Source organism: Stegostoma tigrinum, chromosome 32, assembly GCF_030684315.1.
Source record: "Stegostoma tigrinum isolate sSteTig4 chromosome 32, sSteTig4.hap1, whole genome shotgun sequence".
In the NCBI taxonomy this organism is placed as follows: domain Eukaryota; kingdom Metazoa; phylum Chordata; class Chondrichthyes; order Orectolobiformes; family Stegostomatidae; genus Stegostoma; species Stegostoma tigrinum.
In genome coordinates this window covers 36,921,441-36,935,827 of record NC_081385.1, presented here as the reverse complement: position 1 = coordinate 36,935,827, position 14,387 = coordinate 36,921,441, and the positions used below count along the sequence as shown (strand labels likewise).

At 43.6% G+C, this 14,387-nt stretch overlaps 1 protein-coding gene across 10 annotated transcripts in view; it reads left to right on the top strand.

Annotated features, from left to right (window-relative positions):
* The window catches only part of LOC125466930 (rho GTPase-activating protein 32-like), a 511,751-nt gene that overhangs the window by 443,663 nt on the left and 53,701 nt on the right, over positions 1 to 14,387 (top strand). For all 10 annotated transcript variants that reach the window (XM_059638930.1, XM_048562116.1, XM_048562117.1 and 7 more), the window contains one exon: positions 1,965 to 2,114. In XM_059638930.1, the coding sequence (XP_059494913.1) occupies positions 1,965 to 2,114 (150 nt within the window). The remainder of the gene's footprint in view (positions 1 to 1,964; positions 2,115 to 14,387) is intronic.

Here is a 14,387-nt window from a genome sequence, read left to right as displayed (position 1 = left end):
TTCATTCTCTTTTAGTCTAGTTTTAACCCTTACATCCTTTATGCTTTGCTGCCATGATAATATCACTAGATTAGTAATCCAGAACTCCACATTATTGTTTTGGCTATCATAGAATCATACAATCCCTGCAAGATGGAAACAGGCCCTTCGGCCCAACAAGTCCCACACCGAACCTCAGCGCAACCCACCTAAGCTACACCTCCATGAACACTACAGGCTATTTAGCATAGCCAATCCACCTAACCTGCGCACCTTTGGACTGTGGGAGGAAACCCAAGCACCCAGAGGAAACCCACGCAGACATGGGGAGAATGTGCAAACTCCACACAGACAGTCGCCCAAGGCTGGAATTGAACCCAGGTCCCTGGCTCTGCGACATCGCAGTGCTAACCACTGTGCCATCGTGCTGCCCGTACATAGGTGCAAATCCCACCATGGCAAATGGCAAAATTCAAAACCTTGAAAAATCTGGAATCAGAGACAATCATTTAACCACCGTTGAATGTTGTGAAAGACCATCTGGTTCACTAATGCCTTTTTGGGAAGGAATCTTCCTATCCTTATAAGTGACTTGAGATCCACAGCATTATATGGACTTTTAACTGGCCCTGGGCAGTTAGTAATGGGCAATAAATGCGGGTATATCCAGTGGCACCCATATCACCATATAAATAAACACTGCAAACAATAATACAATGTTTGGTGTTGTGTATAACGTGTCAATGTGGAATGGCCCATTTGCTACATAAACGCCAACGGAAATGATTGTTGTCCCAGGCATTTCTCAAAGCAGCAGACTTGTGATTTAACAGGGTCTCCTCTAGAAAGAAGTTTCTAACACCTTAGTGCAACCATAACGATTGTGTTTTGTCTGAAATCTATCAAAATCTGACCATGTTCCATAGACAATTAACAGATTTCATTCGTAAATTTCAGCAAAGGACTCCAATGCTAGGCCTAATTCTTCATTATCTGGTTACAGGAATCCTTTCCACACACTTTTTTACTGAATTTACTTCTAGTAGCAAGCGAGAGTGCTAAGGTTTTGTGTTATTTCTACTTTGTAGGGTTAATATTAGATGTTTATTCCCGAGGATGGGGCATTACCAGACTAGGGGGCATATTTAAGGTGAGAGGAGACAGACTTAAGAAAAAGTCATAAGGGGCAATTTTAATTTAAAGAGAGGGTGGTTTATGTGTGGAATGAACTTCCTGAGGAGGTGGTGGATGCAGGCACAGTTACAATGTTGAATAGACACTTAGATAAGTATATGAATAGGAAAAGGTTTGGAGGGATATTGGCCAGGAGGAGACAGTCAGGGCTAGTTTAGTTTGGGATTATGCTTGGTGTGGTCTGGTTGCATCAAAGGATTTGTTTCCGTGCAATGTGACTCTGACTATGACACAATACGTTTTTACATTGCACAAACAGCCCCTTGGTATTCTGTAAAGTTCTACAGCTTCATTTTTGTATTCTACAGTTCAACCCCACAGTGACCACAACTGTTAAAGAACTCTGTTGCCTAATTATCTCTTCCAGCTCCTTGTTAATCCAAAACCATTCCCAGTCATTTCTGGGCCACTCTCTTTACCTACTGGATCATGAAAAAAGCTTGTTCACTTAAGTTTCTTTCCTCTTTATTCTTTCAACGTCATCTGGACGTTTATAGCAATACAGTAGCATTTGAGGATCAGAAGTTATGACGTTCTTTAACTATTCTCCGTTATCCAACACCACACAGTCCAGCAATTATACCGGAGACCTTCCAGTCTTCCTGTTATATGAACTTGTTAATGTGCAAGAAGCTCCTTCACACATTGAATCATTGTGGAGCCTGTGTTTCCCTATTGTAATGCACCTCTTTTCAAAGGCAGAGGCACCTGTAGTTCTGTCACAGGTTCAAATCAATGTAAAACCCAAATATACTAAATTTCTTTTTTTTCCCTTTTTGTTTTTGTTCTAGTTTCAAAAAAGCACGGTAAACTCATCACCTTCTTGCGCACCTTCATGAAGTCACGGCCAACCAAACAAAAGCTGAAACAGCGAGGAATCCTGAAGGAACGTGTGTTTGGCTGTGACCTGGGTGAACACCTGCTCAACTCTGGTCATGATGGTAAGTCTCAAAAGTGCCAGGGTTTTTATAACAAATATTTAACTGGTATTTATGATTCTGCAGCTGTCATTCTGTTGTGTATCCTTAGTTTATCAGTTGAATTATTTAAAGTTTTGGCAAAGATCTGTAGCTCGGGTTGTGGATGAGGTTGCTGACTTGCTCGCCGAGCTGGCTTGTTCTTGTTCAGATGTTTCACATCAGTGGAGCCTCCAATGAAGCAAAGTTATTCTACTCCATTGGGAATTTATACTGTTACGGTGAGTAGTGTCAATTCCGGTTTTGATTTGTACAGGTTTGTATATGGGGTCCAATTCTGTGTTTGTTGATCGCATTACGGGTGGAGAACCATGCCTCTAGGATTTCCCGTGCGTGTCTATATTTGACTTGGGCAACTACGGTTATCTTGCCCAAGCCAAACAAGCCAACTCGGTGAGCAAGTCAATAACCTCACCCACAAACCAAGCAATAGATCTTTGCCAGAATTCTATATCCTACCAGCCTGTTGATGCCCACTTCAAATACAGTCCTCCTCACAGTTCACAGTATTTCCAAATTTTGAAATTGTGCCTTGTATATCCCCAAATCAAGATCAAAATATTGACCAAAAAACATCAGTGGGCCTGTTATTTATCCCTACAGAACTCTGTTGATTACCTTCCTCTGGACTGAAAAAGTACTGTTGACAACTGTTCTGTGTTTTCTGCCACTCAGGCCATTCTGTATCTATGCTGCCTCTGTCCCTTTAATCCATGGACTTTAACTCTGATAAGCCTGCTTTGTGGCACTTCTTCAAATCCTTTTTGGAAATTCATGTGCTCTGCATTAATAGTACTACCCCATTAAAAACCTCGAAACAAGTTAACTAAATTCTGTTTACCCTTAAGAAATCCTTCGTGTAATTCACAATAACCCAAGTGACTGTTAATTTTGTCACAAACATTACTAGATATATCTCATTACCCTTTGTAGACAAGGGTATAGCACTTGCATTACTCCAGTTCTCTGGCACCACCCTGTTTCTGAGGATGGATTGGAAGATAATTGCTAGCTGTTTCCTTATTTCTCCATGTCCTCAAGATCAATCATGTTCAACCCTGGTGATTTATAAATTTGAAGTACACCCAGCCTATATTATTTATTTGCTGATAGAGTTCCAATATCACTTGCAACCCCAGCATTTATTTGCCATCCATAATGCCCTTGTGAAGATGGTGGTGAGCTGCCTCCTTGAACTACTGTAGTTCATGGTAGCATAGGTACTTTCATAATGCTGGCAGAGTGTTCCAGAATTTTTGACCTAACACCATTGAAGGTGCATTGTATGGATCCAAATCATTGGTCTGCGTGAATTGCAGAGGAACATGCAGGTAGTGTGCTCCTGTGCATCTTTGCCCTTGTCATTCTAGGTGGTATTGCTTGTGGATTTAGAATGTGCTTTTGAAAGCACCTTGATGAATTGCTGCAGTATGTCTTACCAGTTATTTAACTATATAAAATCATGAGAGGCCTAGATAGGATAAATGCATATAGTCTTTTCCCCCAGGGATTGGGAATTGAAAACTAGGTTTAAGGTGAGAGGGGAAAGAATTCAGAAGGACCTGAGGGGCACTTTCTTCACGCAGAGAGTGGTGCATACATGGAGTGGGCTGACAGAGAAAGCGGTTGAGACAGATACAATTGCAACATTTAAAAAAAAAAAACATTTTGGATAGGTTCATGGATAGGAAGGGTTTAGAGGAATATGGACCAAATGAGCTGAGTGGGCACCATGGTCAGCATGGACCAGTTTGGGCCAAAGGACCTGTTTCTCTGCTGTCTTACTCTATGACTGTAATTTTTTAGCCTATTTAAAATCTCAGCCATCTCATATTTCACTGACTTTTCAAATGTGCCTGTGTCCTTGCTGCTCCCTATCTCTGTAATTTCCTCCAGCCCTGCTATCCTGTAAAATATCTATTTCTAGCAGACTGCTGATTTTTAACTGCTCCATCTTATGGCAGCCATACATCCAGCTGCCTGAGCCCAAACTTTGCAATTGTTTCCTTAAACATCTTGGTCTCTCTTTCCCATGTTAAAGTGGTGCTTAAAACATGGCTATTCAACTAAGCTGTCACAACGCTGTCCTTAAGCGGCATGGTGGCTCAGTGGTTAGCACTGCACCCTCACAGCACCAGGGACCCAGGTTCGATTCCAGCCTTGGGTGACTGTCTGTGTGGAGTTTGCACATTCTCCCTATGTCTGTGTGGGTTTCTTCCGGTGCTCCGGTTTCCTCCCACAGTCCAAAGATGTGCAGGCTAGGTGGATCGGCCATGCTAAATTGCCCGTAGTGTTCAGGGGTGTGTGGGTTATAGGGGAATGGGTCTGGGCGGGATGCTCCAAAGGGCGGTGTGGACTTGTTGGGCCGAAGGGCCTGTTTCCACACTTCAGGGAATCTAATCTAACCTAAACTAATATTGCTCAGTGTTTTTCTCGTGGAGTACCTTGGATGTTTGACTGTGCCTTGCAAATTGTTGTTGTTCTTGTTGCCGAAAGTGTTGGTATTTGTGCCCAGGAGAATCATCATGTTTCTCTCACTGTTTTGAAGACCTGTGAGCCAGACAGACAAAACTTGTTGAGATTTGTCTTTGAAAAAAATGGTCTTGTAATCAGAGAGATAGCAAGAGCTACAGATGCTGGAGACAGATAACCAAAGTGGTGGTGGGGCTAGTGGGGACTGTGCAGTGGATGAGGAAGTCACAGAGTGGTCCCTACAAAAGGAAGATAGAGATGGGGAGAGAAATATATCTTTGGTTATGGGGTGGGGTTCTAGGTGGCAGAGAATGATACGCTGGATATGGAGGTTGGTGGGGTGATATGTGAGGACAAGAGGAATTCTGTCTTTACTTTTGTTTTAGTTGGGGGGAGACAATGTGAGGGCAGAGGTGTGGGAAACGCAAGATGTGTTTGAGGGCACTTTCATCCACCAGAGGGGAAAAGTTACGTGCTTGAAATAGGAGGACATCTATGATGTGCAGGAGTGGAACACCCCATCTTGGGAGCAAATGTGGTAGAGGCGGAGGAATTGGGAGTGGGGGATCACAGTTCCTACAGACTAAGGGGATGGCCATGGACACCCACCTGGGTCCAAGCTATGCCTGCCTCTTCGTAGGATGCATGGAACAGTCCCTCTCCCGCTGCTACACTGGCCCTAAACCCCAACTCTTTCTCCGCTATGTTGATGACTGTATTGGCACTGCCTCGTGCTCCCACAAGGAGCTTGAACAGTTCATTAGTTTTACTAACACCTTTCACCCTAACCTCAAATTCACCTGGATCATTTCTGTTACCTTCTTCTCCTTCCTGACCTCTCTGTTTACATCTCTGATGACTGCCTTGTAACTGACATCTATTTCAAGCCCACCAACTGCCACAGCAACCTAGATTAAACCTCCTCTCACCCACCTTCCTGCAAGAATGCGATCCTCTACTTCCAATTCCTCCACCTCCATCACATCTGCTCCCAAGAATCCCCCTTATATATCACTCATATCACTCATCCCCATATATCACTCCACCAACCTCCACGTCCAACATATCATTCTCCACCACTTCTGCCACCCACAATCTGACCCCACATCCAAAGAGATATTTCCTTCCCTACCCCTATCTGCCTTGCATAGAGACCATTCCCTCCTCAACTCCCTCAGCTGCTTCACATTCCCCACCAATCCCAGCATCATTTCCCTGCTTCGCTTGCACCTACCAGAATGAGTTTGTTTCTAACTCATGTATTGTGCTTCGAGCTTCGTTTCAGTTGCATGACCTCATTCTTTGCTGTTGTGAAATTGTGTTGCAGTCTCTTGTTCCTCCCACTGCGTAATGACCTGCACCAACACTTGATTTGATGTAGGAAATTAATTGTAAATTTTGTTGAATGAATCACCAATAAAATAAAAGTGATTTCAGAGTCTGTGTCAGCATGCGTTAGCGGAAGACCTTGGAATGATGCTCATGATTCACTATTGATGTATTTCCTGGTCTACTTGGACCTGAGCAACGAGGTCAATGTTCTTTAGGGTTGAACAATTGGCGATTCATTTCCCTGAACCTGCCAATTTAGCTGACCGCAGCTTGGATGTTAGTGCATGCACTCAATGCTGATGGCCAAGGTGAAGAGAAACTTAGCCAGCATTCTTTGCTATCTGGTGATGTGTGCTCTAAAACTGTGAGCTGAATGTTCACACTGAGGTAGAGATGGTTTTGGAGGCAGACATGCAATTCTTTTAATATGTTCCTGTTCCCAGCTTATTTCAAGGGAGGCAGCTTCTTGGCCATGATGGTTTGGTCATGGATTGCTGGAAGCCGTGTATGGCATAATGTACATGAGTGAATTCAATTAATACTTGAGAAAACATTTGAAAAGGCAGAGAGCAATCGGGATATAGGCTTAGAATGAACTGTGAGCATCACAGGCATGGCAGAACTCCTTATGTGTAAATATTTCTCTGATTCTATCTACAGCTGTACTACGTAGTTTATTAACTTGGCTGATCCCCTGTCCCAGCTCCGGACTACATCTCCAAACTAGCGACCTGAATGTTTCGAAATGTTATAACCCTCAAACATTTTCAGGCAGTGAATTACACTCCAGTGAAATAACAATTATGCAGGAAAAGAATAGCTCAGTATGGTAATCCTATAATTTAGTTAAGGGAATGCACTGGGAGGTGATGGCTTGAGACATAGTAGGAGTTGCAAAGTTAGATTGAAGTATGTATCAGTGATTAAGATATCAACATTTATGTCACAACCAGCATGACTAGAAACAGATTCCCTTCATTAACCTCATTCAGATAATTTACTTACCGTGCACAAATTAGCACCACAAGTACCTAAAACAGCAACATTTGTTAATATAGTGCTTTTAAACATAATTACATATTCTAAGACAATCCTTTATAGCTCATTAGCCAGAATTTAGCACTGAACCTCAAAGATGTTGGAAGAGGTGCTTGATTTTAAGGAGCATCTTAAAGGAAAAGGGAAAGAGTGAGACAGAGGATTAGGAAGGGAAATCCAAAGCTTTGAGCTGAGGAGGCTTAAGATGCAGAAAGTCATATGCACGGAAGTCATATGCTTTGATGAACACAAAGATCTTGGAGGCTTGTAAAGCCTGGAGATATTTACCAGAATTGAGAGAAGTGAGGCCACTGAAACATTTAAATGTAAAGATTTGAATTTTAAAATTCAAGGCTTTGCTGGGCCAGTACTATGTATGGGATGGGAGAAACACAGTGTGAATTAGGATCCGGCTAGTGGAGATTTTATATAGAGATTGAGACAGGAGAGCTTTGGGATAGTCATATCTAGAGGTAATATCGATGTAGATTTCAACAGCAGATGGGCTGAGGGAGCAACAGACAATATTGCAGAGATGCAAGTCTTAATGTTGGAGAGCATCTGTAATTGGAAACTAGGTTCAAGGTCAAATGCTTGTCTGACTTCCCTTTGAATACTATTTACTTCAGCCACTCCGTGCAGCTCTTCATGTTCTTCACATCCTGGGTGAAAAGATTTCTTCTGAATTTCCAGCTGGATTTATTTGGTTACTGTCTTATGGTTTCTAATTATGCTATTCCTCCTGAGGAAATCTTCCCTCTCGTCCATTCTATCAAAACCTTTCAGAGTTTTATAGATCCCTGTTAGCTGTATTTTCAGTAGATTTTTAAAAAATGTTATGAAACATCAGTAATTAGTGAACCATTTTTAAGATGAGAAAGATACTGGACATGACAGATGGTTTGTCTTTTGCCTGCCACTGGTCTCAGACTAATGGAAATATTTCAAAAAAAGAAGAGGGATGCTACTTTTGTTGTTGTCAGCCTTCAGAAATTGTGCAGTGGTAATTCAGTTTAAAAATAATTATGTTTATAGTTATTTGTGTAAATTTTATTTGATTGTTTTCATTCCTTCAGAAAGACAGCATATTATGTTATTTGTCTGGCCATGATCTTTTTTTCTCCCTCGTGATAAGCATTTTCAAAACATCTGTTTGCATCTCACCTTTTGCATTAATTTTCTGTCTTAGTCAATAAATACTGCTGTGGTGTGGGTGACGTATCAGTTACCTAAAACAATGAAAACTTACTTGATACCTGTGTTGCACTGTCAAGCGCATCTATGTATTGAATGATAAATGAGCAAGTTAAAACAGATATGGGGAGGGAATACGTGGAGACCTCTGTTACACTGAATTGTAGATTTCCTGTTCTTTGTAAAGTTTATCAACCTCCACTATCCACATAGGGTAGTGTATAAATACCAGTAAGCTACTTTTTTTTTGCCCTACCCAACATGGGAGAACCGTCAAACTTTACACGCATCGGGATGCCTCTCAGCCCACCAAGCTGCGCGGTGTCCAATCTTTCCCTTGCCCTTAGTTTTGTCTTAACTTACTAGTTAGCACAATAAAATAATCATAAATTTTATGTCTCTCTTCCAGCCTAGCAGCGTTGTGTTTTATAGACATCATAAGTTGAAGTGTTAGAAGTTAGAAACTGTTTCCAATTGAGAGTGAATCCAGACCAAGGGGACATAAAGATAACTGTAAATAGAACTGATAAAATGGAAATAAAGAACATTGGAGAGTTGTATTTACTCGGAGTGAAGAGAAAATGGAATCCTCTGCCATGTGAAGTGGTTGATATGAAGTTTTGACTCATAATGCACGCATGACAGAGAAATGAACAGAGTGAAATAATCCAGTGCTCTTCACAAGCATCTTATCACATTAAAGGAGGGAATGTTCAGATAGATAACCAAAAATGGCTATTGAAGTGCGGGCAATTGATGACTTGTCTGCCAGTGATGGGGCAAAGGAGGTGATTAGAGTTGAAGGAGTCTGGCATTCTTGGGTTCCTTTGGTGATAAAAGTGAAAGTGATCTGTCCAAAAGTAGCTTCCGATTTTAGTTTAGTGTTCCCTGATTTTAGTGACTTGTAAAACTGCCCTTATGCATATGCCTAATGCATTTAAGAAAATGAAAAAATGAAATACAGTGTATCAGAGCAAGTTAAATTGATGTAACAGGCATTATGTACAAGAAAAACCATGAGAAATCCAGGAAGAATCTATCTGCAGCCTACTGTAACTCCTGGGCACAGAGTGTGTAGTGACCAGTGATCAGCATGCCCACCTTGAAACTAGATTCCACTGGTACCCGGTGCTCTTTTGGCTGGGTTCCTTTTCTCATTGGGGTAAGGTAATTGAAACCTGAGTGCTCATTGGAAAGGCGTCTATTAGGCTGTTTGGTAATTTCCAGGCACTGATGTGAAAGGTAAATAGCAGAGAGTTTTGAAAGATCAGACTTGATTCCTGCTAGGAATTTGTATCAAAAAAAGTCGCAATATAAATTGCCTGCATGCGTGCCATGATTCCCTGAGGGTTTCTTTGATGCGTCATGACTTTTCTGAAAACCATACACTAACTAACATGCTCCACTGTTCCACAAGCTGTCTCCAAAGTATAAAATTCCTATGAAACCAAAAGTAAACTGTTTGCCTGAATAATGCTCCTCAAGACAAAAAACATTTCCCAGCAGATTTCATCATTAACAAAAAATGACTCTTAACGAAAAATGCTTACCTTGAGCAAAATAGCAGAGAAGATTTCTAGAGATAGTAGGAATTGCAAAGAAAATTACAGCACAGGAACAGGCCCTTCGGACTTCCAAGCCTGCGCCGATCGAGATCCTCTGTCTAACCTGTCATCTGTTTTCTAAGGGTCTGTGTCCATTTGCTCCCTGCCCATCCATGTACCTGTCCAGATATATCTTAAAAGACGCTAACGTGTCTGCATCTACCACCTCTGCTGGCAACGCATTCCAGGCACCCACCACCCTCTGCGTAAAGAACTTTCCACGCATGTCTCCCTTAAACTTTCCTCCTCTCACTTTGAACGCATGACCCCTAGTAATTGAGTCCCCCACTCTGGGGGGGAAAAGACTCATTGCTATCCACCCCGTCTATACCCCTCATGATTTTGTAGACCTCAATCAGGTCCCCCCTCAATCTCCATCTTTCTAATGAAAATAATCCTAATCTACTCAACCTCTCTTCATAGCTAGCACCCTCCATACCAGTCAGCATCCTGGTGAACCTCCTCTGCACCCTCTCCAAAGCACCCACATCCTTTTGGTAATGTGGCGACCAGAACTGTACACAGTACTCTAAATGTGGCCGAACCAAAGTCTTATACAACTGTAACATGACCTGCCAACTCTTGTACTCAGTACCCCGTCTGATAAAGGAAAGCATGCCGTATGCCTTCTTGACCACCCTATTGACCTGCGTTGCCACCTTCAGGGAACAATGGACCTGAACACCCAGATCTCTCTGTTCATCAATTTTCCCTAGGACTTTTCCATTTACTGTATAGTTCGCCCTTGAATTTGATCTTCCAAAATGCACCACCTTGCATTTGCCCGGATTGAATTCCATCTGCCATTTATCTGCCCAACTCTCCAGTCTATCTATATTCTGCTATAATCTCTGACAGCCCCCTTCACTATCTGCTACTCCACCAATCTTAGTTTCATCAGCAAACTTGCTGATCAGACCACCTACACCTTCCTCCAAATCATTTTTGTATATCACAAACAACAGTGGTCCCAGCACAGATCCCTGTGGAACAACACTAGTCACAGGTCTCCAATTTGAGAAACTCCCTTCTACTACTACTCTCTGTTTCCTATTGCCTAGCCAGTTTTTTATCCATCTAGCAAGCACACCCTGGACCCCATGTGATTTCACTTTCTCCATCAGCCTGCCATGGGGAACCTTTATCAAATACCTTACTGAAGTCCATGTATATGACATCTACAGCCTTTCCCTCATCAATCAACTTTGTCACGTCCTCAAAGAATTCTATTAAGTGGGTAAGACATGACCTTCCTTGCACAAAACCATGTTGCCTATCACTGATAAGCCCATTTTCTTCCAAATGGGAATAGATCCTATCCCTCAGTATCTTCTCCAGTAGCTTCCCAACCACTGATGTCAGACTCACCGGTCGATAATCACCTGGATTATCCTTGCTACCCTCCTTAAACAAGGGGACAACATTAGCAAGTCTCCAGTCCTCCGGAACTTCACCCACGTCTAAGGATGCTGCAAAGATATCTGTTAAGGCCCCGGCTATTTCCTCTCTCGCTTCCCTCAAATAACCTGGGATGGATCCCATCCAAACCAGGGGACTTGTCCACCTTAATATCTTTTAGGATACCCAACACTACTTCCTTCCTTAGGTCAGCTTGACCTCGAGTAAGCAACATCTATCCCTAACCTCAACATCTATCATGTCCCTCTCCTTGGTGAATACCAATACAAAGTACTCGTTAAGAATGTCACCCATTTTCTCTGACGTAACGCATAACTTGCCTGCTTTGTCCTTAAGTGGGCCAATCCTTTCTCTAGTTACCCTCTTGCTCTTCATATATGGATGAAAGGCTTTGGGATTTTCCTTAACCATGTTTGCCAGCAATATCTCATGTCCTGTCTTAGCCCTCTTAATCCCTCGTTTCAGATGCGCTCTACATTCCCCATATTCTTCCAAAGCTTCGTCTGTCTTCAGTCGCCTGGACCTCATGTATGCTTCCTTTTTTCTCTTGGCTAGTCTCACAATTTCACCTGTCATCCACGGTTCCCTAATCTTGCCTTTTCTATTCCTCATTTTCACAGCAACATGTCTCTCGTGCACGCTAATCCTCAATCTCTCTTTAAAAGCCTCCCACATATCAAATGTGGATTTACCTTCAAACAGTTTATCCTAACCTGCATTCCCCAGATCCTGCTGAATCTTGGTATAGTTGGTCTTCCCCCAGTTTAGAACTCTTCCTTTAGGACCACTCCCATCCTTGTCCATCAGTATTGTAAAACTTACAGAATTGTGGCCGCTATTTCCAAAGTAGTCCCCTACTGTAATTTCAACCACCTGGCCGGGTTAATTCCCCAACTCCAGGTCCAGTATGGCCCCTTCCCGAGTTGGAAAACATACATACTGCTCTAGAAAACCCTCCTGGACATACCTTACAAATTCTGCTCTGTCTTGATCCCTAACACTGAGTGAATCCCAGTCAATGTTGGGAAAATTAAAATCTCCCATTACCACCACCCTGTTTCTCCTACACCTTTCCATAATCTGTTTACATATTTTTACCTCTATCTCATGCTCGCTGTTGGGAGGCCTGTAGCACAGCCCCAACATTGCTACTGCATCCTTCCTGTTTCTGAGTTCTACCCATATTGCTTCACTGCTTGAGTCCTCCATAGGGCCCTCCTTCAGTACAGCTGTGATATCGCCTTTGACCAGTATTGCAACTGCTCCACCCCTTTTACCTCCCTCTCTATCCCGCCTGAAACAGCGATGTCCTGGGACAACTAGTTCCCAATCATGCTCTTCCCTCAACCATGTCTCAGTAATAGCAATAGCATCATACTTCCATGTACCGATCCAAGCCCTAAGCTCATCTGCCTTATCTACTACACTTCTCGCATTAAAACAAATGCAGATGCTGGAGAATGTGAGATAACAAGGTGTAGACCTAGATAAACACAGCAGGCCAAGTAGCATCAGAGGAGCAGGAAGGCTGACGTTTCGGGCCTAGAACCTTCTTCAGAAATGGAGGAGATGAATGGGATTCTGAAATAAATAGGAGAGGGGGAGGAGAATAGAAGATGGACAGAGGAGAAGATAGGTGCAGAGGAGACAGACAGGCCAAAGAGGGGGTGACCGAGCCAGTAAGGGTGAGTGTAGATAGGGAGTTAGGAGATAGGTCAGTCCAGGGAGGATGGACAGGTCAAGGGGACAGGATAAGGTTAGTTGGTCGGAGATGGGGCTGGGGCTTGAGGTGGGAGGAGGGGATAGGTGGGAGGAAGGACAGGTTAGGGAGGTGGGGACAAGCTGGGCTGGTTTTGTGATGCAGTAGGGGGAGTGGAGATTTTGAAGCTGGTGAAATCCACATTGATACCATTGGGCTGCAGAGTTTCAAGTGGAAATGAGGTGCTATTCCTGAAACCTTTGGGTGGCATTGTAGCACTGCAGGAGGCCTGGGATGGACATGTCATCTGAGGAATGGGAGGGGCAGTTGAAATGGTTCGTGACTGGGAGGTTCAGTTGTTTAGTGCGAACGGAGTGTAGGTGTTCTGCAAAGCGGCTCCCAAGCCTCCACTTTGATGTCGAGGAGGCTACAACAGGAACAGCGGATACAGTATACCACATTAGCAGATGTGCAGGTGAATATCTGCTTGGTGTGGAAAGTCTTCTTGGGGCCTGGGATAGGGGTGAGGCGGGAGGTGTAGGGGCAGATGTAGCACTTCCTGCAGTTGCGGGGGAAAAATGCTGGGTGTGGTGGGGTTGGAGGAGAGTGTTGAGCAGACATGGAAGTCCTGGAGAGAGTGGTCCTCTGGAAAGCAGATAAGGGTGGGGAGGGTAAAATATCTTTGGTGGTGGGGTTGGATTGCAGATGGCGGAAGTATCGGAGGATAATGCATTGGATCTGGAGGTTGTTGGGATGATACATGAGGACAAGGGGGATTCTGTTTTGATTGTTATTGCGGGGAGTGGGTGTGAGGGATGAGTCGCGGCAAATGTGGGAGACAGTGATCAAGAACGTACTTGATCGTGATGGGGGGGGTGGGGGGTGGCGACGTTGCAGTCCTTGAAAAACAAGCACTTCTAAGGATGCCTTAGTTACCCTCCTCCCTCCGGAAAAACCTCAGTGGATCTCTCTACCACTGCAACTCTCGTAATCTCTTCGGCCTTGAAACTGCTGTACTACATCCTGAAGCATACCAGGTACGACAGTCACATTGCCTTTCTTAGTACCTGACGATGGAACCGGATCATCCCCAATGGACTACAGTCCACATTTAGGCCTTCCTAATTTGGCCCCAGCTGCGACAACGTATACATTCAGAACATTGAGATCCTTCAAAAACGTTTCTCCCTGCAATGCCGGAAACACACACTCGCAGCGATGTGCCAGCACCTGCAGGCACTACAATCAACCCTGCCCCAGCTCAGAGCCTCTATCTCCCAGACCTGCAAAGGACCTCTCCTGCTTTTTATCCTTTGTAGGATCCACAACCTGAACTCACAATTCTCCTCTGCTTTATTGGACACTTAAAAGCCATAAGTACAGTAAACTTACTGGTGCCTGCCACCCAAAGCTGGCTTCCTCCACCCCCAAATTCCCAAGCCTACCCAGGACTTACCCCACAATGTGTCTGCCACCATT